The sequence below is a fragment of the Dunckerocampus dactyliophorus genome, chromosome 19 (genome assembly GCF_027744805.1).
Source record: "Dunckerocampus dactyliophorus isolate RoL2022-P2 chromosome 19, RoL_Ddac_1.1, whole genome shotgun sequence".
NCBI classification, from domain to species: Eukaryota; Metazoa; Chordata; class Actinopteri; order Syngnathiformes; family Syngnathidae; genus Dunckerocampus; species Dunckerocampus dactyliophorus.
This window is the reverse complement of record NC_072837.1, coordinates 17,371,298-17,394,356: the sequence shown is the minus strand read 5'-3', so window position 1 is coordinate 17,394,356 and position 23,059 is coordinate 17,371,298. Positions and strand designations below refer to the sequence as shown.

At 42.5% G+C, this 23,059-nt stretch overlaps 3 protein-coding genes across 5 annotated transcripts; 1 reads left to right on the top strand and 2 right to left on the bottom strand.

The window, feature by feature from the left end:
• Positions 1-1,872: 1,872 nt before the first annotated feature.
• Positions 1,873-7,736, bottom strand: LOC129172669 (mannosyl-oligosaccharide 1,2-alpha-mannosidase IA-like). Its single transcript, XM_054762628.1, has 6 exons — positions 7,650-7,736; positions 7,212-7,370; positions 6,041-6,107; positions 5,654-5,988; positions 5,447-5,562; positions 1,873-5,375 (listed from the first exon to the last, which is right to left on the bottom strand). The coding sequence occupies exons 1-6, from the start codon at positions 7,734-7,736 to the stop codon at positions 5,246-5,248; spliced, it is 894 nt and encodes a 297-aa protein (XP_054618603.1). The 3' UTR covers positions 1,873-5,245.
• Positions 6,795-19,011, top strand: pgm3 (phosphoglucomutase 3). 3 transcript variants are annotated; one of them, XM_054761181.1, is made up of 13 exons: positions 6,795-7,096; positions 11,374-11,493; positions 14,760-14,897; positions 14,991-15,175; positions 15,244-15,311; positions 15,381-15,514; positions 15,599-15,791; positions 16,450-16,607; positions 16,682-16,864; positions 16,943-17,062; positions 17,163-17,285; positions 17,956-18,129; positions 18,198-19,011. In XM_054761181.1, the coding sequence occupies exons 3-13, from the start codon at positions 14,808-14,810 to the stop codon at positions 18,285-18,287; spliced, it is 1,518 nt and encodes a 505-aa protein (XP_054617156.1). In that variant the 5' UTR covers positions 6,795-7,096; positions 11,374-11,493; positions 14,760-14,807; the 3' UTR covers positions 18,288-19,011. The 3 variants fall into 3 exon arrangements, with proteins under 3 accessions (XP_054617156.1, XP_054617154.1, XP_054617153.1); XM_054761179.1 differs by having other exon boundaries at positions 14,746-14,897; XM_054761178.1 differs by having other exon boundaries at positions 14,689-14,897.
• On the bottom strand, positions 18,980-22,923 carry ngs (notochord granular surface). Its single transcript, XM_054761184.1, has 11 exons — positions 22,744-22,923; positions 22,525-22,678; positions 22,302-22,451; positions 22,108-22,227; positions 21,635-21,730; positions 21,310-21,444; positions 21,116-21,226; positions 20,940-21,050; positions 20,754-20,878; positions 20,448-20,681; positions 18,980-19,140 (listed from the first exon to the last, which is right to left on the bottom strand). The coding sequence occupies exons 1-11, from the start codon at positions 22,920-22,922 to the stop codon at positions 19,038-19,040; spliced, it is 1,518 nt and encodes a 505-aa protein (XP_054617159.1). The 5' UTR covers position 22,923; the 3' UTR covers positions 18,980-19,037.
• Positions 22,924-23,059: the final 136 nt, after the last annotated feature.

Sequence of the window (23,059 nt, the reverse complement as noted above, 5' to 3'; positions counted from 1 at the left end):
TCGCATTGCGTAGTGAATGGAGTGAATTGTATTGCATCGCGAAAGGAGTCAATCGTATTGCATTGCGAGATGAGTGAATTGTTTTGCGACGCAAATCGTGAATGGATATCACGATATCACGTATTGCATCGTGACCGGAGTGAATCGTTTTGCATCACAAGCTGAGTGAATTGTATTGCATCTCGAATGGAGTGAATCATATTGCATCCTAAACAGAGTGAACTGTTTTGCATCATGAACTGGTGAATTGTATTGCATCATGAAAGGAGTCAATCGTATTGCATTGCGAGATGAGTGAATTGTTTTGCAACGCAAACAGAGTGAATCGTATTGCGTCGTGAACAGAGTGAATTGTAATACATTGTGAATGGAGTTATCGTATTGCATTGTGAACGGAGTGAATCATATTGCATCGTGAACAGAGTGAATCACATTGCATTGTGAACAGAGTGAATCTTTTTGTAATGCAAACGGAGTGAATCGTATTACATCGTGAACAGAGTGAATAATATTGCATCACTAGCGGACTGAATCGTATTGCATTGCAAACAGAGTCAATCGTTTTGCATCATGAATGGAGTGAATCGTATTGCATCGTGAACGGAGTGAATCGTATTGCATTGTGAAAGGAGTGAATCATATTGCATCGCGAGCGGAGTGAATCATTTTGCATCGTGAACGAAGTGAATTGTATTGCATCATGAGCACAGTGAATCGCATTGCATCTTGAACAAAGTGAATGAAATTGTATTGTGAATGGAGTGAATCGTATTGCATTGTGAACAGAGTGAATTGTATTGTATCGTGAACAGACTGAATCATATTATATCACTGAGTGGAAAGTGGAGTGAAAGTGGAGTGAACCATGTATCTGGAGCAGAGTGAATTGTATCGTACCATTTCATGTCCTAATTATGTTGCAATTGCAGTGGATCGTATCATATTGGAATTTGAATTGTATTGCATTGTAATTGGAGTGAGTCAATTGTTCTCGTAAATATAGTGAATCATTTTGTATCCTAAGTGGAATGAAGCGAATCCTACTGCATCTTAAATTGAGTGAATCATATTGCTACTGTGTCACAGCATAATCGTAATGAAGTGAATCGTATTGTATCATAACAGGAGAGGAAAGTATTGTACTGTACAGCATTGTAGTCCAAGTGCATGAACCGTATTACATTGTATCGTTACCAGAGTGTTGGATCCTCATCTGAGAAAACTGTATCGCATGTAACTGATGCAAATCGTAAATTTGTCCAGAAGGGCAACAAAAAAGCTTGGAATGCTGCAAAGAGATGCACTGCTTCACGGGCCAAACACCCACCAAAAACTACAAGACACGTTATCTTGTCTTGCTTGTTGCAGACGAAAGAGACCAAACAAGAGCGAGGGAGCGTCTTTGTGCGTCTGCTTTTGTTCATTTAATCTGTCGCTGCGTGGAATGTTTACGATTTAAGAAGCTGCACTGTTTTCTGTTCATCCCGCTTTCAACAAACTTCAGCGCTAGCGAGCAGTCAGAAACAACAACAGCAGATAAAAGTCACACGCGCACACACGGATTCTTGAAAACCTCCACTGTGGAAGAACGTCATCATCAAATGAACAATTTACGGTGAGAAAAAGGTTACTTTTATGGTGGAAACTTTACATTTATGTAAAAAAAAGGCTAAACATGTTGCTTGAAGCTACAAATAAACAAATATAAGCTTACATTAAATAGTAAGGAGGTGACTTTAAAACGTGATTCCAAATAATAAGCGTGTTCTTGTGGTAAAGAAATGCTGCGGTCCTCTGTGGCCCCCTGGTGGCTGAAATATTGCATTGCATCAAAAGTGAAAGAAATATAATAGTGAAATAAAAACACCAAACCACATAATAAAAGATCTTTTTATTCACAATAGAAGTGTAACAAATATAGTATATTAAAAAGTCTGCAGCTCATTCATCTAATTTGAATCCACAAAGCGCAGAATATCTTTATATAAACGTCCAGTGGTCTCTCTGCCACTATGGAATAGTTGCAATAATTCTCCATAATATTTCTAATAATCACCATCATTTTATGAACAACAACAAAAAAAATTACCACAAAGTAATATTTTATATGAAGACCAAAAAAAAGAGAGTAAACTGTGTGCAATGGAATGATTGCGGTCACATAAATCTTGATTTATTAAACAGGAAAACTATAATTAAATTAAACAAAATTATTATTAAAACAAGAGCTACGTTTCTGCCTACATCAGCTGAAATTAGCTAGAAAAACAAAATCTTAGGATACAAAAATGAATGTCAGATGCAATTTTTTTCTTTTAAACCCTTTTTTAACCACAATTATAGAGTAATGTAATGTAATTAAATTATCTCACGGAGCTTCCAGCCTACAAATATCTTCAATTATCCTCCAGCAAATGTATTACCAAGATACACTGCAACTGCCAAATAGTTTTACCCACGCAGATTGAAATAAAGCAAAGTTGTCCTCACCGAAGCAGTGAAATTTTGTCGGGCGGGTAAACATCACAATAAATAAATATTTCATCTATCCACGGGTTTCCAGATTAAAACGCCCCAAATTGGAACTGAAATTAAGAAATGTCACGGAAAAATGCCAGCGAAAACGTCTCATTTGAGGAAGACAAATGTGAGGAAAAAGAAGACAACGATGGAAAAAAAACAGGAAAAAGTAAGATGAAGAACAGACCGGGAAAAAAGAGGAAGACAAAGAAGTCGCCGTCTCATTTGTGCTCTGAGACGAAAACAATACTACTTCTTCACATTAGCCGGTACATTCACAAATTTCTCTCCAAAACTTTACGTGTACTTCCTGCTGTTCGCTGACATGAACCAATCAACTACGACAGTAGTCGCTAATTCGTCACAACGATTATTCACTCCTACTAATTAGACTGCAACAACAGCACCCCCTGGTGGTCAGCTTGTAACGCTACAACACTATCGGCAGGTCCCGAATAAGTTAACACAATTAAAGACATTCAAATCCATCATTGCATGGATACAAACGCAAAGTCAACACAAATTAATTGTCACTGATTACAATCTGATGGGACGGCTTGTCAACCACAATTTTGACCGAACGGATGCCGTACACGAGAGAAGTGATCCCCATTCCTTAGGTACACCATCTCATCTTTATAGTGGATACAGAAATGTGTGTATTTATCGTATAATGTTATTTTGACACGATTGCTAGCCATCATTATAGCTGCTGCTTCCTGATGGGACAAATATTGTACTGAAAACATGATCACAAGCAAGTCGCGTTTGTATAAAGAAAAATGTCGACAATTCACATGAATGCGAAATCCCTCCCCCCACCACACAGACACACACACAGTTGATGTACCTAATGAAATGTCCACGGAGTGAATAACGTCAAAGGTATGAAATGGTCCGGACTGATCATGTGATCTAATCAATTAAGGACCAGAAATCAAACAAGAGCGCCCGTGCATGACTGAGATGTTTTCTGTTGTAAAAAGCCATCTTGTGTCGAGCAGTGGACCGCTGTAATGTACACCTCTCACCACTTGGTGTCAGTGTTGCACAACGTTTACCCTCCACTGGTCCCGTCAAAGCAGCTGCACGTTTCATGTTCGCCAGGAGGGGGCACTACTAAACCAACTATCACCTGAAGATGATTTGTTGTTGTTTTGGTAGCATCCTCATGTCTCTCTCGCTCTCTCTCTCTTAAAGCTACAGTACTAATATCTACCACTAATGATCACCAAGCCTTTGTTTGTGGGAGCAACTTCAGAAGCGAAGGCACAAGTTCAAACTAGCTTCTGAGGTGTCGCCTTGGACACGCCCATAAAAAAAAACATCTGGAGAATGATGCATTGAGAAGCGGAACTACAAGGACTGTTATGGCTTCCAGTGTGTGAGCACGTGTGCGTCTCCTCATAGAGGAGGGGGGCAGCCTTCCTCACATGGCAGAAAAACCACCCAAGAAGACGACCAACATCCAAAACAAAGATTGCAAAAAAAACAAAAACAATAAACAAACTAGCACAAAGTTTACCCTCCCCGCCCCCAATAAAAAAAACTTTTTTTTTTTTTGACACGCATGAGCGCCAAGGAAGAAATTCTGCCCTTACATAAACTATGCTTGGTAGACGACCACCAGGTATCCCACCTGACATCTCGGGTTTTTTTAGAGTGCATTTTGGGGGTGTGGCCGCATACGCAAAAACTTTCCATTTTTGCTCCATTTTCCAACATTATTTCAATCGATCCACACTTCAGACGGCCCCCGTGTCGCTGCACCACATAGTGGCAAGGACTGGTACTGCAGTTTCATCAACACTGACTGGTCAATTTGTCTTCATTTTCGGAGATAGTCATTTTGTCCCACTTTTTGCAAACCGGGCCCGCAGCTTGTGTCTTTTATTGTACCGCTGCTTTTTCTGGAAATACTTTTTTTTTGTTTGTTATTGTTTTAAAGGCCTGCAAAGAAAACAAAAAGCTGGGAAATAAGTTGAAATGTGGAATATTAAAAGAAACGTCAGACTAATAGGAAAGAATATTGGCTTTGTCAGCTAGAAAAATTCTCATTTCTGATCATATTTTGGATTATTTTGGAATAAAAAAGAGAGGTGAATAGAAAAGCGGTTCCTGCATGATTGATGTTTCCTGCACGCGGTCTCGGAGGAAGCAGCCTGGGCGTCGCTGCCCTGGATTGTGTGGTTTCGCGCCGCCTTGTTTTTTTGAGAAGAATTTCGAAAGTTGCGTGGTGAGTATTTAACGAGGGATAGATTTCGGGCACGTTTTCTTGTAAACACGATCACAGGATGCGACGTTACTGGCAGGTCATGAGAGGGCGTGGCTACAGTTCCCAAGCCACACCCCCCTCAGGAGATGTCCTTTTTTTTTTTGGAAAACATCCTGTATCCGTCCTGAAGGTCAAAAGAGCAAACGTGGTTTCCTGCGGATGCTGAGGCGGGACAGCAGAGGGGGGAGAAGACGAATGTAAACAAAGATGGCGTCCGGGATCGTCCTCCTTGGCGCCACCGGTTAGCACACTAGCGTCACGTCTGGCGCCGGTTCTGAAGAGAACATTGGACCACCTTAGAGTGGTGAAAATATCCCACAGAAGACAAGTGGAAAGTGAAAGTCCACTTGGATCCCATGAATTCCAAAGCAAACAAACTTCCGGTCCAGAGAAATCCGAAGCGTCGGGCTCGGGTCTATGAGATCCGAGGTTCTCGGTGCGCATGGTCGGCTACTCCACCTCGTTGTTCTGCTCCGTCTGCCGCTCGCTCCTGATGACGGGCAGAGGGTGGGCCTCCGTGTTGAAGACCCAGTGGTCGAAGGGAATGTGGTCGTCATCAGAGAAGAGCAGGTAGAGATACCTGAAGCACACGCACACAACGCTCACCTTCAAAGTCAAAATGCCATGTGTGTGTGTGTGTGTGTGTCTCACTTGAGCGTCTCCGCCAGGAAGAAGCTCTGCTGCACGTCGTCGTGGTTGGGCTTGGCCGCGTAGACGTCCCTGATGCCGCTGTAGCCCCCCTCCATCTTACAGTGCCGCTCCAAGGCCTGCAGACGAGGTCCCGGCGGTTATAAAGCTTACAATGCGCCTGCTGCTGTGTTAGCTGACGTGGCTGAGCTAGCTGTTAGCGTCCCTCACCTGGACGGCCTCCCAGCCCCAGTCCCGGTACTTGGGGTCGTGGGTGAACCTCCACATGTACATGTAGGTCTCGATCACCTCAGGGCGCAGGATGAAGTATTTCTCGTTCTGCCGAGTGGCGATGGCCTCCACTCCTCCGTCGAAGCGGAACGCCTCCGGGCCCAACTTTAAAGCTAAATAAAAAGCAAAGCCGTCAGGACCGGAAGATCGTCTCGAACGAGAACCTGATGAGTTACTGGTTCTGGAAAGACTCGTGACAGGTGCGTGCGATCTCGGCGGCTTGCTCCATCTGGTGGCCCGTCTTGTCGCCGGGCGCCCCGTCGGCACCGAGCGCCATCATGCCACCCGCAAAGCAGGTGAGGTGACCCATTTTGTGCTCCAGTAGACCCCCCTTCCATTCGGCGATGTACGTCAGGCCGCCGCTCGACTTCCTTATCAGGTTGGTCTCGATGGCCTGGGACGGACGCAGACGAACACCGCTTACAGACTCCCCGCAAAAAAGTCACGTTTAGCCACGTAACGGCGCAGCACGTCGTCGTTTACTCCACGCTTTTGAAGCTGCAGCTTTTCATAACGCCACGAACTGAAAACCGTCCTCCCCGGGCTTCACTACACATCTAAAAATGACGGCTAGAGCTCTGCCAGAGATCTGTCGGTCTGCTACAGACGCCGGAGCTGCAAGTTTTTCTTCAGCAAACAGGCTAACCTAGCATGATGTTGAAGTGAAATGTTAGCGTTGTAGCTCACATGTGGCTATGCTAGTATCGGTTTCTGCAGGCTTCTCTACACATCTGAAAATGATGCCTGGAACTCTGCTAACTATCCATCTATCCGCCAGTGCTGGTGTCCCACTCCTTCATGATACTACGGTGTATTTTGGGGAGTATTTGTACATTTTATACGTGGTATGTTGTGTGCTAAGACGTTATAAACGGTATATTCCAATGCAAAAGTGAAGGACATTATGTTTTCCTTATAATATCACAAGCTTATTCTCTTAAAACTGAAACTTGTTTCTTGTTTCTTCATCATTTCTTAATAATTTGACTTTGTTCCGAAAAAATGGCGGCTGTTTTTTTTTCCTCTCGATTTTCCAACTAATTTTTGGCTTCCCATTTTCTTCTCGGAATTCCGACTTTACTCCCTTAACTTATACCCCCCCCCTCCCCAAAACGCAATTTTCCCAAAATTAAAACTTTATTCAGTGTTTTGTTTCTCATAATATTCTAAATACAGTGATATGTTTTTAAAAAATGTCTTTTTTCCTTAAGGCATCTTTTTTGGTCAGGTTGTTCAGCCTGCGGTAATCCACCACCATCCGCAGATCTCCATTTTTCTTTCTGACAAGAACAACTGGAGAGGCGTAGGGGCTCTGTGATTCCTCTATGATGCCTGTTGCTAAGAGGTCCTGAAGATGCCGTTTCAAGTCACTGAAGTCTGCAGGTGAGACACGCCTTGTTCGTTCCTTGAATGGTACATGATCTTCCAGTTCTATGCGACGGGTGATCCCTGCAATACTGCCAACATCCAAATCATGTCTCGCAAATGCAGTGGGTACCTCTTTCATGACTCTAGCCTCTATGTGCTCCTTCAGCTGTGGTGATATGGGGCTGTCACTGAAATCCAGATGGAGGGCATCAACAGCTGAGTTAACCTTTTCATCCTGGGACACCAGCAGGGAATATGCTTGCGGCTCAGACATATCTGACAGGGTGTTCTGGTCAGAGAGCACAACAGGCACAGCCCAGTCAATTAAGAAACACTCAGCAATGGTTGTCTTTGGATGCAAGGTAATGTCACGTTGGGACATATTTCGTACAGCCAGTTTAAATTTGTTGTGGGATTCAGATTTTACATCCACTATCTGATTATAGACAATCAGACCACCTGGTGTGGGAATTTCATCTGTAGCCCCTACAAGCGCCTGAAACCCCTCAGGTGATTTAGTGTGGCAGCTGCCTTTCACTGTGCGAAGTTCACCACGCTTTATACGTACAGGTACTTTGCTACTCAGAGTCACGCGCAGAACTTTGGCATCTTTTGTTTGGGAGTCGGTAGCTTTAGAACATTCGGTGTAAGCCATCGCCCAGTTAGCCTGGATAGGAAGAACTTCCAGAAACTGTGTTCCACCCTGCTTTTGGCAATTCTTAACCATCGGGCGCAGTGTGTTTGTGCCAACAAGGAGAGGGTACTTGTTGTTGTAAGATTGGTCTGGGCTTATTAATGCTAAAATGTGAAAGCATTTGTCTGTGCCACATGCACCTTTAGGGAACCGAATATCCACTTCCACATAGCCCACATAAGGAATTCTTTGTCCAGCTGCACCTTCAATGTCGAGCACCTTCTCAGTGGAGAACAACAGTCTGTGGGAAAGATATCGGGAATAAAATGACTGAGATATAATTGTCACTTGGGACCCTGAATCAACAATGCAATTGCATTTCACTCCATCCAGCCATGCTTCACTATCACAAGGCTCTCCCACAAGGCCTTCTGGGACATTAGAGATTTGGCTCTCATTTGAGGGATTACGCATACGCTGACTCAAAAGATGGAAGCTTGTATGGCAATGAGCTCCAGCTTGCTCCACAGCTGGAGCTCCTACTAGTTTAAAGACAGATCTTGCTGGAGGTTTTGCTGTTGATGGGTTAGTGAACGTCTGTCCTGTCTGACTTGGTGTCTCTCACAAAGTTTCTTTTGCACCAGCACCGCATTTGGTGGGCTAGCGCACTGTGGCAGCATATGCGAGTCTTCGCCACAATTGTAGCAGAAATTCCTAACCTTTGTGAAACTCTGGGTGGGAACATTCAAGACTGTTGCTGTGGTGTTATTTTTAGCCCGAGGGGGGAGCTTTCTCACAGGACGGTCATTTCTAAAGGCTTGTTCGTTCGGTGGACATGCATTTTTCCGAAGCTCCTCCTCCAACTGACTGATCCTCTCCTCGAGTCGCTTCGTGTCCAGAGTATGCAGCCTTGGGTGTTGGTTGCAGGAAAGAGATGTTGACTCATCAGGAGCTAAATGTGCTTTGGTATAAACTTTGTTTGAAACACCGCCCACTTGTCGCTTTTTCCTCATTTCCTTTAACTGACTTTCTTTTTCATTAGTCCTAATTTTGAACAGTAACTCGGAGAAGGTAAGAGTCCGAGTGGCAAGGTCATTCAAATGCAGGGTGGCAATCAAAAAGTCATCCCAGCAACCTCTGCGAAACTGCTTCAATAGCTGCATGTCAGCATCTTGTTTAGCCACACCACCACTTTCAACAACTTCCTGCAGAAGGGTTTGGAGTCGACGCAGGTAGTTGGATGCTGTCTCTCCACTGTTCTGGTGAGTCTCTAGGAACTGGATGTACAGCTCCTCTCCTCCTGTAACATTACCATAAGCCTTGTCTAGTTCAAGGAGGTAAGCACTGGGTGATGCTTGTGCTCCAATGGAGAGAGCTACATTTAAGGCAGGGGTCAGCAAGCTGTCGAGTAACATACGACGCTGCTGTGCCTCTGACAGACTAGAGTCGTCTAGTGCCTGCTTAGCTCGAAGCCTCCATATGCCATAGTCTACCTCTGTAGAAGGTTTGGGAGAGTTTCCAGAAAATAGGCGTGACTCTCTGGGAGCAGGAAAAGACACCAGTGGATCATGTTTCACAATATGTTCCACAATCACTCTCGTGACATCTGCGGGCAGTGGGTTAACAAGCAAGGTGTCATCAGGGGCCTGTGTAGCACTTGATGGCGGAGTAGTATGGTGTGGGACAGCGAGCCTTGGATTGGGTGCAGTATGTGTTTCAAAGGCAGCAGCCGGGGTTGAAGTTGTCGGCCCCTTGTCTCCATCATCTTCACGCCTGATATGTTTCATTGCTACATGACGTAGAGTAGTGGGATTCACATTGTATTCTAGGGCCAACTCATTAACTTGCTCACTAAAACTAGCAGTTAGGTCACCAATGACACCAGCAAGGGGCACTACATCCTCTGAGTGGCTCACCTGAAGACTTGGGTGGACAGTATTTATCTACCTGAATAACCTCCCAACATGAATCCTCAACCTGATACTCTTCGTCTAAGAGCATTGGGGTTATATCCTCACTAAACTGGCATAGCATGACACTGGAAAGACTGCTAATATGCTGCACTTTGACAACATCATCTTGTGCAGCAAAAACCCTTTTAACTTCTGTTAGCTGCACATTAGGTGAAACACCTCTGAGAAGTACAGTGTACTCTGGATCAAATCCATACCTTTCACAAAACTCCATATTTTTCTTTAGTTTGCAAGTAATATATATGTTCTAATGTTTGACCTTTTAAGTGCTTTACAGTTTGAGATGCACTTCAAGTCCCTGTTCGGGCGCCAATTTTTTTTCTTACTACTTTGGATGTAACCAGTGAGTAATTAAAACAGAGTCCTGATAGCAGTTTACTATCAATCCAGATTTAATTATTTGCTGGACTGAAATGCATCTCTTATTTTGTTTCACAAACTAGAAGTCAGCGAACATAACAACATGCATGGACAAAACATTTAAACATAACACACAAAAAAAAATATCTATATATATAATAATGAATGTCCCTTAAACTGTCCTGAGCACAATTTAAGATTTGCTGGCCAGCATACAAAAATAAAGAGTCTATAGAGCTCTATACATGTATATATGGGCTGTGTATGAAGGAATGAGTGTGTGCTGTGGTGCCTGGGATGCTCCAGCAACAGCAGGATGGTAACGATGATGATGACAAGGAGGTGGATGGTGTCCTCTTCCTCCACTGTAGCCAACAAGGAACAGCAACAGTCTCTCACATCCAATTCGCTAGCAGGAAAACAGCATAATGTCATGCAGTGATGGATTGAGCAGACAGGCCTGGCACACACAGGTGGCTCTCCTACACACTTTGACCATGTGCGAGCCTACAGCGCTCACTATAACAATATACTGTAATGCACACTGTAATATAAACAAACACAGGGAACATAGTCACCTATATCATTTAAAATAACCTTCTGCTATGAACTAACAGGATTCAAACTATCACATCTATACAAATGAATGGCAACTCCGCCTAGCATAGCAACTAATTAGCGATTAGCGATTGACACACTAATACCATTATTTTGCAAACATATTTTACAATCAACACAACTGTATAATATAAATGACATTGCACATCTCACATGAATGCTCACCTAGCAGGAAAACAGCATAATGTCATGCAGTGATGGATTGAGCAGACAGGCCTGGCACACACAGGTGGCTCTCCTACACACTTTGACCATGTGCGAGCCTACAGCGCTCACTAGGGGCACCATGGTAACCAATTAACGACTGTCGCAATACTGTCGTAAAGATGTCAATTTCTTATAAAGACAATCACATACAATTATAATAAAACAACGAATGTATAAAATTTAGTAGCACCTTATTTAACTGATAACTGATAACGACAGTGGCATTAATCCCTGAACATTATCTGTAGAAAAATAACATTTCTTTTAATCACACAAAACACAGCTGGGTTACAGATTCATTAAACAAAAGGAAAAGAAAAAAAAAAAGAAAAAAAAAAAAAAAAAAAGAAGAAGAAGATTCATTAAACTGACACGTCATGCGTCACGTGAGGCACCCGGAAGCTTACTTCTGTATTCTTGCATTTTCTCCCAGTCGTCCCACTAAAATGACATAATTTACGCAGCATATCCATTTTGTTTTATATATTTATATCGTTAAGGTAATCCGAGGAAACTACTCGAGACACGAGCGCCTGTCATCACCTCAAGGGGAGGTACCCGGAAGTGTGGCGTGTGGCCACGTTGCCAAGTCCTACGAGGAACGGAAAACTACACAATAGGTGAGTAAAAATACTTACTGTTTTAACGGGTCAAAGTAAGATGTTTACAGCGTTTATTAGCACCAGATTTGTAAGATTTAAGCCATTTACAGCGAGTGTGTGCAAGTTGGTTTGGTTTGGTTTGGTTTAGTTTATTTGAACATGAAGGTTACAATGGAATACATCTCGTGAATCATTTTTTGACAGTTCCACATGTCCAAAAGGAGTAGGAAGAAGCAAAGCTTATTTAATCCTACCCCCCTTCCAATCTACATCTTGTACAGTACATGTTGTTCACTTCCTGCATTCCATGTCATGTTTTCAGTGATAGTCAGGATAACACATAATAGATAACGGTGAGATAGCCCTCCCCCCAAAAAAAGAAAGAACATAATAATGATGACAATACTAAATAAATAAATAAATAAGAACAAAGCTTTTTCTTTTTTTTTCTTCTTTTTTTCTTCTTTTTTCTTTTTTTTTTAAACACAACAAAAAAAATTATAAAAAAAATAAAAATAAAAAATAAATAAATAAAAAATAAAATTTAATTAAATTTAAAAAAAAATTATAATAATAAATAAATAAATAAATAAAATAACAAACCTGACAGAACAATCAGGACTCTTCTGCCTTGTATTTAGCAAACATCAACTGCTTGTATTGTTTTTTGAATTTGCTCATCTCTGTACATTGTTTGAGTTCTTTACTCAATCCGTTCCATAATTTAATTCCACACACGGAAATGCTGTGGGTTTTCAGCGTTGTTCTCGCATATAAATGTTTTAGGTTTAATTTTCCTCTAAGATCATATTTCTCCTCTCTGATTGAGAAATACTTAATTAGATTTTTGGGTAACGAGTTATTATTAACTTTATACATTATTCTAGCGGTTTGAAAGTGTACTAAATCTGCGAATTTTAATATCTGTGATTTTAAAAATAAAGGGTTTGTATGTTCTCTATACTTGGCATTATGAATGATCCTCACAGATCTTTTTTGCAGTACAGTGAGTGAGTGAAGATTGCTTTTATAATTATTTCCCCATATCTCCACACAATACGTTAGATATGGTAATACTAAGGAACAGTACAGAGCGTGGAGTGATTTTTGATCAAGAACATATTTTGCTTTATTCAATATAGAGATGTTTCTCGCCACCTTTTGCTGTATACATTTAATATGAGATTTCCAACTCATTTTTTCATCTATTATAACCCCAAGGAATTTATATTCTTCCACTTTTTCAATATCCGTTCCATTAATTTGTATTTGGTCGTACGTGTCCTTTTTACTATTACCAAATAGCATTATTTTAGTTTTACTTAAATTCAGAGATAATCTATTCTTGTCAAACCATGACTTTAATATGACCATTTCATCTTTGACCTTTTTAATGAGTTCTTGTGTGCTTTCACCAGAACAGAAAGCGGTGGTATCATCGGCGAATAAGACCAATTTTAAGTTGTTAGTTACTTTGCAATTGTCGTTAATGTACAAGTTAAACAGTTTTGGTCCCAGTATGGACCCCTGTGGTACTCCACACGTATTGTGTAGACTCCCAGATGTATATTCTCCTAGCTTTACAAATTGTTTCCTCTTTGCTAGGTAGCTTTTAACCCAATTTAAGACTAAACCTCTAATTCCGTACCTTTCTAATTTTGAAATTAAAATAGTGTGATTAATTGTATCGAAAGCTTTTGTCAGATCCATGAATACTGCAGCTGCGCATCTTCTGTTGTCTATGGCAGTAGTGATTTCCTCCGTGATTTCCATCAGTGCCATAGAAGTTGAAATGTTGGCTCTGTAACCATATTGACTACTTGCCAATAATTCATTCTTATTAATAAATTTGTCCAACCTATTATTAAATAGCTTCTCCACAATTTTCGAGAATTGTGGTAACAAGGAAACTGGTCGATAATTTGTAAATTGGTGTTTGTCTCCTTTTTTGAAAATTGCAACCACCTTGGCTGTTTTCATTTTGCTTGGAAATATTGCAGTCTGAAATGATAAGTTACTAATATATGTTAACGGGTCTGCGATCTCATTGATGACCCTTTTAATTGTTTCCATTTCGATCCCATGACAATCAGTTGATGTTTTTGCCTTAAAATGGTTAACAATGTCAATGATCTCCTTTTTGGTTACAGCAATGAGAAACATAGAATTAAGATTCCTATCAATAATATCAATCCCTTCATCAATTGTGTCTTGTTTTGGAATTTCTTCTTCCAGTTTTTGTCCAATATTTACAAAGTAATCGTTAAACATTTCAGCTACCGCATTCATGTCATTCCTGTAAGTGTTTCCAACCATGAAATAGGGAGGATAGTCTGCTTTCTTAACGTTGTTCTTTATAATACTATTTAAGATGCCCCAAGTTGCTCTCATGTTATTTTTGTTCTTATTTAGTACGTGACTATAATATTCCCTCTTACACACTCTCAAGATAGTTGTCAACTTGTTTTTGGAAGTCTTATACTTTTGTTCTGCTTCTTTAGTCTGTTGAATGATAAATGTCCTGTATAATGTGTTCTTCTTCTTACAGGCGTTTTTTAGTCCTTTTGTCATCCATGGCTGCTGGTTTTTCTTTTGCTTCTTGGGCTTTTCTTGCCAGGGACAGTTCTTATCGTAGAGCTCCATATAAGTACCAAGGAAGCTGTCATATGCCTCGTCCACATCTATTGCACTGTAGACACTCTCCCAACTTTGTTCTTCTAGTCCTATCTTGAAGGCACGGATGTTGTCCTCTGTACGCAATCTTTGAAAAGTCTTTTTTGCCTCCGCCTGTTTTTTCTTATAATGTTCATTGTAGATTGTAAACACTGGAAGATGATCACTGATGTCACTAATTAGCAGGCCACTGATGGTGTTGTTATCAAAGTCATTGGTGAATATATTATCCATGAGGGTGGCACAGTGCTCTGTTATTCTACTTGGTCTAATGATTTTAGGATATAAACTCAAGCTATAATATTAATATTACATGGTTGTATCATGTAATATTAAATCACTTTTATTGAGTTTAAACTTTGCCCTCGTCTTGTTCTTCTTGCTGGTCTAGTCGGCATTGATAGAGCTAGACTTTTGTATATTTTCCTCTAACTGGAAACACACAAGTAGGACATTTAGTATAGTATTTCTTTCTGCTACCAATGCTGGACCTAGCATTATATTTAGTTGACTGAGTGATGTGTCTGTGATGTGTTTCAGCCATGGCACACTTTCAGGAAGTGTCAAAACGGTCCACTTTGCATTCTAAACCTGCAGGCTTGGTTTTGCAGTATGGCACTGCTGGCTTCAGGACCAACGCCAAGCATCTGGACCACATCATGTTCAGGATGGGGCTGGTGGCCACTCTGCGGTCCAAAAAAACGAAAGCAGCCATCGGAGTCATGGTCACCGCCTCTCACAACCCTGAGGTTCTCTGGGATCAAGTCATGTTTCGTTGTCCGTTCTCTGTGACACAGAATCATTAGTGATCATTAATGATTCCTTTATGACTGAACTTGTAGGAGGACAACGGTGTGAAGCTGATTGATCCCATGGGTGAGATGTTGACTGCAGCATGGGAAGGCCACGCCACTCATCTGGCCAACGTGGAGCAGCAGGAGTTACCTTCCGTGCTCGAAGACATGATAGAGAAAGAAAGCATAGACATGAGCCAGGAAGCAGTTGTGTTTGTGGGCAAAGACACCAGGTATAGTGTAACGTTCCCAAACGCTGGCACAGTTAGTCCTTCATATCTTCTGAAAAATGTCACTACAGGAGCAGCAGTGACAGCCTCTCACAAGCAGTGCTGGATGGAGTGCATGCGCTGCATGGTCACAGCAAAGGTTAGCATCATTTTCCTTTACATTTCTTATTTGTTTGTTTTTAGACTTTACCTTGTCATATCCCCTCAGATTATGGGTTGGTGACCACCCCACAGCTCCACTACATGGTGCGCTGTCACAACACACAGGGGCTCTATGGTGAGGCCACAGTTGAAGGCTACTACAGCAAACTCTGCCAGGCTTTCATTGAGCTCACCAAGAATGTAAGACAATTCTCCGACGTCACGCTAATTCTTCATTTCAACGTATGTGTGTTTGATTTTGCCATCCATTTATCGTGTCATCAGACACCCAACCGCACAGATGACCAGAAGCACCTGACTGTGGACGGCGCCAACGGCATCGGTGCGCTGAAGGTACGCGAGATGGAGCACCACCTCAAGAGGGAGTTGCAGGTTTCGCTCTTCAACCACGGCGATGGACAGCTCAACCACCAGTGTGGTGCCGATTTTGTGAAAGTGCAGCAGAAACTTCCAACAGGTGTGATTTTTGTCTTAAGATGCAATTTTACTTGCAAAAGGTGCCATGAAATGCGCTCATTAACCACACAATTTAATGAGATCCAATACTGGAACTAGGGATGCTACGATTGATCGGCCACCGATCAGTATCGGCCGATTTCCGTGAAAACGCACGTGATCGGCATATGCCAATTTATGCCAATTAATGCCTATCAACGCCGTTTACAAAAGCCGATCACAAAAGCCGATCACCTGTGGCTCGTACTGTTGCAGCCTGCAGCGATCCCTGCGTGCAGTGTAGTGTCTTACCCTAACGTAGGCCTCCCCGCCTCCCCGCCTGACCTTGGCATTGCCCTAACCTTTCTCCCTTATACGGCACACCTGGCCAATAGCACTCATAAATAAATTGAAAAATGTATCGTTAATCCATGTGATCAGTATTTGTATCGGCTGATTTCAGTCATGGATGATTGGTATCGGAATTGGCAGCATAAAACCCTTGTCTGAGCATCCCTAACAGGAACAGTTTTAAATATCCTAAGACTGGCTAAACATTACGTAAATATTATTATTTAACATAAATGAATAATATACAGTATAGTAATTATTAGTATCATTATATAATAATGATTATTAAATATCATGTTAATGAATCTATCTTACTGTGTCCATAAAAGGCATAAAGGTGAACACGGGCGAGCGCTGCTGTTCATTTGACGGCGACGGCGACCGCATCGTATATTACTACACCAGCTCAGATGGACGTTTCCATCTGCTGGATGGAGACAAGATAGCAACGCTCATCAGCACTTTTCTGAAAGAGCTGCTCATCCAAGTATGACACGTAAACAGTAAATAAATGTACTGTAGCAACAAAAATGCTCACACTTGTACGTGATTCTTTTAAAGGCCGGTCTGAATTTGAAGTTAGCAGTGGTACAAACCGCGTACGCTAACGGCAGCTCGACACACTACCTGGAAGACAGCATGAAGGTGATCGTGAGGTGCACAAAGACTGGAGTGAAGCACCTTCATCATGCGGCACAGGAGTTTGACACGGGGGTGTACTTTGAGGCCAACGGCCACGGAACGGTGAGGGACGCATATGAATGAGAAAAGTCTACTTCACGACAAGCACCTCGCAAGCTTGTGTGTCTGCGTTGGTGTCAGGTGCTGTTCAGCAAGGCAGCTGAGGAGAAGATAAAGCAGCTCGCTGACGACCCAAACACAGACGACACCAGGAAAAGAGCAGCTCTTCTGCTGCGGCACACCATCAATGTCATTAACCAGGTCTCTCTCTCATACACACACACACACACACACACACACACTTTTGAATAGGGATGTATACTATTGCTGACATCATTTTGCTGTGTTTAACTGCGTAAAGACTGTAGGTGACGCCATCTCTGACATGCTGCTAATAGAGGCTATATTAGCCCTGAAGGGAATGACTGTGCAGCAGTGGGACGCCATCTACACCGACCTGCCCAACAGGCAGCTGAAAGTCAAGGTAAGGCCTCTCTGACACCACCAACAAACACCGGAACACTTTTTTCACTGATAACCAAAGCAGCTTCATTTGTTTTTGTTGAAGTCTGCACTGCCGTGGGGGGAAAGGTCCTGGGACACATGGCAAAGCTGAATTATACATAACATTTATACTGTACACGGCAGGCACATATATACTGTATTTATACTGTATTAACAGTAGTAGGGTATTATTAATAGTGGCGTTTACGTACTCAACTGCAGCGAGTACTGGGCATTTATTAGACAATTTGTACAAGTTGGTATTTAAATGTACTGTATTTGTGGAAAAAAGAAAAAGTACTATTTTATAATAATAAAATAGGAAAATTAAAATGATATCGAATACGGTTTAATAATAACCATTATAATAATAACCATCGCTATCGGCAGCTTCATCACATTGAGCTTTTGTTGATTTCGATCACAAATAATTTCTCAAATTAATGTATTAAAGCAGATGTTTACTTGAGGTGTGGCATTTTTTTTTTTTTTTTTTGTTCAAGTAGACAAATGATTAATGGAGGCAGAGGCCATTTTTTTGAGCAGTGTACCCCATTACTTTTGTTTGTATCGTATATTCTGCTGTAGTACAGCTAACGCTGATTCACATACTGTAGACATAGAGTAGAGTGGCTTTGTGTGCGCTACAGGTGTCGGAACGCAGGGTGGTTGACACGGCCGACGCCGAGAGACGCGCCGTGAGCCCCGCGGGCCTGCAGGACGCCATCGACGGCCTGGTGAAGAAATACAGACACGCTCGCTCCTTCGTGAGGCCGTCTGGCACAGAGGATGTCGTGAGAGTTTACGCCGAGGCCGACACTCAGGTAGGAATCTTTCCTCTGACACTCTTCTGGATTTGTGTACATTGCTTACACTGTGTGTTTGGTTTTAGGAGAGTGCTGACTCCCTTGCACATGAAGTCAGCCTTGCAGTGTATCGCCTCGCTGGGGGGGTGGGAGACGAACCCAAACCTTTGCACTAGACAACAAAACAACACTGTTTTGTATTTGAAAAAGACTGGAAGCAGACATGCTCAAACCTCGCACTGTACATGTAATAGTGTACTTGTAGCTTTTTGCTGAGGTGACGTTATACCTGCCATCATTATCACACTACTACGACACTACGAAAGCATTAGAAACACAATCAAGGGTATTTTTATTACAGGAAATGTACTTTGTTGTTCTCGTTCGGTTAATTTTGGGAACAAATTGCTGCACACTGCTTTGGTCGTATCCACTTGTCTCTGACAATGTGGGCTGTGGCTTCTCCTTGGCACTATGGTACTGCTCTGTATTTGTTTATACGCGTGACACAAGACACACTTCCTGGCTCTAACTCAATGTGTGCCATGTGGGATAGTGGTACGCTTCTGTACTGTACCGGAAAATCAGATTACGAATACATGTACCATTACACCGCTACATAATAACTGTCGTTAATTCCTGGGTCATTTTTACACTCCCAGTCTCCATTAACATTTGATCTACTGTGTAAATTGCCTTTTTAATTTTGTAAATAATAAAACAATCAAGTGTTTACATCTGTTCTAACGATTCCTGGGTGGAACTGGAAATAAATAATGCAAAAATACATACACCATTTGTTCTCGTTTCTTGCGTTGTCATTTGTGTTTATTGTAAAATAAGTCATCCAAACACACACACACACACGGGAGTGAAGCACGTTAGATAGAATATCAGGTTGCTAAGTGGGGGGAGGTTGGGTAGTTTTATTCTTCCGTTGCGTCAGCAGCAGCAGCAGCAGTTTCGGAAGTGCTGAAGGTACGCTCATGTGTGTCGCTCTCGTTAGTTTCCTCGTCTGTCCTAACTGTCCTGGGGAGACAGAAGGGTCACAACAAGGGGAAAAATAGGATTAAGATACACTGCGAGTATGATTACAGTCACCCCTTGCAATATCGTGGTTTGATTATCCTTCACTGTATTGCGTTTTTTTTAATTAATTAATGAATAAATGATGGCAGTTTGGTGGTAGACTATGGTCTTTTATTAGTCAAAACATATTGAAATACTGTACAAGTACAAAACATTGAGACATTACCTTACATTACCTTAACCCTGCATGAAGTCAGCCATGGCATGTTCGACATGATAAAGTGAAAAAGACTTCTCCTCCAATTCAGTGTGTAAGTGGCACGTTTTTGGCTTAAGTTTAGAAAAAGATCATTTGAGGCTAACTGATTAGCTTGCTAGCTGGCGGCCGTCTCAAGTCCCTGCAGCATAAGCGTTGAACAGCGTGTTGTAAGCAAAGAATAATAGGAGTGTAAAGGTGACTATGTGAGTGTTATTTCATGTTAAAATCCATATTTAAAGTCATAAATGGGTTTTCTATGTCCTAACTACAAAAGTATTCCCATTTATCAACAATGAATCCTATATCGCGGAAATTAACCAATTAACCGCTATAAACGAGGGACGACTGTAGACTGCCTTTTAATGTGGACACAACGTGGTCCAGGTTCTTTTTAGTTTATATAATAAATTAAGGCTCCTTTTTAAAGTTAGATCACAATGAAGTAAACACAACAGGAACTGGGTCACTTTTTGGTGTCAACCCAACACATTTCATTTATGAGGGACCACATAGTACATGTGAAAACAGCCTCAAACCCTCCTGGAATTAACCAAATTGACACTAGCATAAGTTCAGTGTGCTTCGGTTTCTTGGAGTGGGTGTACCATGTGACCACAAAGTGGTTCAGGTTCACTTAGCCTTGTATATTGACAGAGGTGGACCATAAACAGACCTGAATCCTCTTTCAAATGACCATGCGATATGAACACAAGTTGTACAAGTTTTTTTTTTTTTTTTAAAGGGACCGAATGTGAAAATGTCTAAAGTGAGTCGACCTGAGACCGGTCTCAGTTGTGTTGCTTCATTACTCCCTTAAAGTGGTTTGTCTAACATGTGCAATGTGAATACAAAGTGGTCCAGGTTCACTTTGCCTTACATTACCATTGGATTGAACTGGAGCCTCTTGAGACCTGAAATGGACCAGAAATAGAACCCCTTTTCTGTTCACTTTGTGGGCAGGACTGAATTCTGTTCGTGTGTAAACAACAGCCTGGCAAAGTGAATTTAAAAGAGGAGCCACTAGATGGCAGATGTGCCACTGCTCTACCTTTCAGACGTTTCCGTGGCCTTGTCCTCATTGGCTCTTTCGGATGGCGGTGTGGCGTCCTCCGCGCCAGCTTCACTGCCACTCGGAGCTCCCTCCACCTCCATCGCGGGTGCGTCGACAGCCACCGGTGGGGAGGGGTCACTGTCTGAGACCACCAGTGTTGTGGATGCTGGACTCAGAGACAGGCTGCAGACCATCGTGCTCAGACGGTGGTCTTCACCTTCAATCAGTTTCCTGGTGAAGAGAGAAAATGCCAGATCACTTTTGCGCCTTTTGTCCATTTAGTGTATTGTGTAATTGTCACACCTGTAGGTTGTAATCTCAATCTCCAGAGCCATCTTGACGTTCAGCAAATCCTGATGTTCTCGGAGAAGCAAAGCGATCTTCTCCTTGGTCACCTTCAACTCCAGCTTGAGCGCTTCGATGCGCTCCTGCGCCAAGCAAAATTTGTTTTTTCTTTAAAGACTTTTTAGTGTTTAATGGCGTAAATACCTGCAGTTCTTGCTCTTTCTCCTTGTATTTGTCCAAAGAGTCACGAATCAGAGCCTCCAAGTATGCGTTCCTTGTCTTGAGTGCATCCAGCTCTCGCTCCTTGATGAGAATCTACTCCCAAAAACAACATGTTTTCACCTTTTCTCAGGCACAGAAATGAAGTAAGCAGTACTCACATCCTTCTTGTAACAGCCCATCTCCTCCCTCAGACTGCGAAAACTTTGGACGTGCTTGCTGGAGGCGTTGCTCAGGTCCTGAAACTTTGCTTTGTACCAAGCGTCCATGTCCTGCAGAGTAAAAACCAAAACCATCATCTCTGCAGATGAAGTCACTTCAAAGATGCTGCCTGGCTTCAACTGCTGCAGCCTACCTGGAGGTTTTTAGCGGCGATGCAGTCGTACTGAGACTGGATCTGCTTTAGAGCGGAGGCCAGATCCGGAACACCAAAGGTCAGGTCAATTTTAGAGGTGGCTGAGGAGATCTTCTGCATCAGCTCCTCGATTTCCTTTTGGTGGAACAGAACAACGTGAAACACTCCACACAATACTGTAAAATCAAACTACAGTACTATGCTTACTGTATGCACTATTATTATTGTTGATGTACAAGATGTAAGACATCCTATTTTATGTGCTTTTGACACTATAAGCTTCCAGTTGTGCCAAGTTTGCATTTAGATTAAGTGGTAACATTACCTCTTTTTGAACCCTCTCCAGGAAATCCATCTCCACCTCCAGATTCTCCAGCTGTTTCTCCAACATGATGCGTGTTGATGTGGCTTTGTCCACATCCTGGGACAGTGAACGACGTCAAAATAACGTAGCCCAGTAGCTCAGCTAACAGTTTTTAAAAATATGAATACAATTTAAATGTGAAATAATGTGCAGAAAAGCAAAGCCCATAATTTGTCATTCAAACATCCTAGTGGGTGTGGCTTGCTTACTACATGTGTTTCATTGGGCTTTCATACACTAATTTTGATTGATTTCTGTGAATTTTGCCGAGCAACAAGCAGCCAATCAAATGTGAGGTGACCTGTGAGGCGACCAGGTTTTCAAAAAATACAATTTTGTTGAGCTATATTATCTTTTTTTTAATTTAAGTTTTGATCTTTCTTTGTGTGTGTTTGAGTGCAATTTGCCGTTGGAAAATGTTGCCAGTGCGTTACCGGGCGAAGGGTGTCAATCTCGCTCTCAGTCTTCTTCCGAGCTTCCACAGCGTCTTCATACTTGCTCTTCAGCAGGTTGAGCTGGCCCAACATTGCCTCCCGTGCAGCCACAGAGAAGTCCTGAGCCCGGGGTGGAGGGAGACAAACAGACTGACATAATTGAGTCATCATGTTGTCTTTATAGTCCTCCTCACCCTCTGGACTCGTGTTTGGTCGGTGACACGGTTGAGATCCCTTAGTTGGGATTCATACAGCTGCCTGAGGCCGGATGGGCGGACCTGGCAGCCCTTCAGGGCCTCAATCTCAGCCTCTAACATTTTGTTTTTGGACTCCAGCGTACGAACCTGCACAGGGAAAAAAGACATTTGGATATCTTTAACTATACTGATGCCTGAATGAAGCTATTCTCATGATGACCTTTTCGATGTAGGCCGCCAGGCGATCATTCAGAGCCACCATCTCTTGCCTCTCGCTGGTTCGGGTGGTCATGAAAGCCTGGTTCTCTGCTGCAGCCGCATCCAAGTCCAGCTTTGGTCCAAGTCCCATGGACATACCATAGCACACACTCGCACTAATGGAAACACATTACAAACACTGATTCTTCCATGTGAATGAACCATTATGGAGGTGAACAACCTGGTTAGGCGAGACTTCCCAGAGGTGACCCTCCGCTCCATGGTTCTTCCACTCCGGGTGAGGCTCACTGATCGATGACGAGTGGGAGACACGCTGCACACCCTACTAACTTGGCTGTCGGTTAAGGTGCTGTCAAAATGACGGCGGTAGGAAGACCTCCTCTCTGAACTGGAGCTCATGTTGGCGATGTGTCTGCAGGGACTGGGTCACTCACACAGTCGAATGGTACTGAGGTGAAGTGTGGGGGGTCCTTATATACTAAGTCCTTCCCAGAAATTCTGCAGGAATATAAGAAAGCTGCCCAGCCCATGCATGA

Coding starts and splice junctions, on each gene's coding strand:
- LOC129172669 (XM_054762628.1), bottom strand. CDS start 7,736: ATGGCTTACACCGAATGTTCTAAAGCTACCGACTCCCAAACAAAAGAT. Junction 5,989..6,040: donor CATCGCCGAATGGAAGGGGG/GTCTACTGGAGC, acceptor GGGTGGCATGAT/GGCGCTCGGTGCCGACGGGG. Junction 5,563..5,653: donor GGGGCTGGGAGGCCGTCCAG/GTGAGGGACGCT, acceptor CCTCGTCTGCAG/GCCTTGGAGCGGCACTGTAA.
- pgm3 (XM_054761178.1), top strand. CDS start 14,691: ATGGCACACTTTCAGGAAGTGTCAAAACGGTCCACTTTGCATTCTAAA. Junction 14,898..14,990: donor CCGCCTCTCACAACCCTGAG/GTTCTCTGGGAT, acceptor CTGAACTTGTAG/GAGGACAACGGTGTGAAGCT. Junction 16,865..16,942: donor AGGCCAACGGCCACGGAACG/GTGAGGGACGCA, acceptor CGTTGGTGTCAG/GTGCTGTTCAGCAAGGCAGC.
- ngs (XM_054761184.1), bottom strand. CDS start 22,922: ATGAGCTCCAGTTCAGAGAGGAGGTCTTCCTACCGCCGTCATTTTGAC. Junction 22,679..22,743: donor GGGAAGTCTCGCCTAACCAG/GTTGTTCACCTC, acceptor TGTTTCCATTAG/TGCGAGTGTGTGCTATGGTA. Junction 22,452..22,524: donor TGGCGGCCTACATCGAAAAG/GTCATCATGAGA, acceptor TTCCCTGTGCAG/GTTCGTACGCTGGAGTCCAA.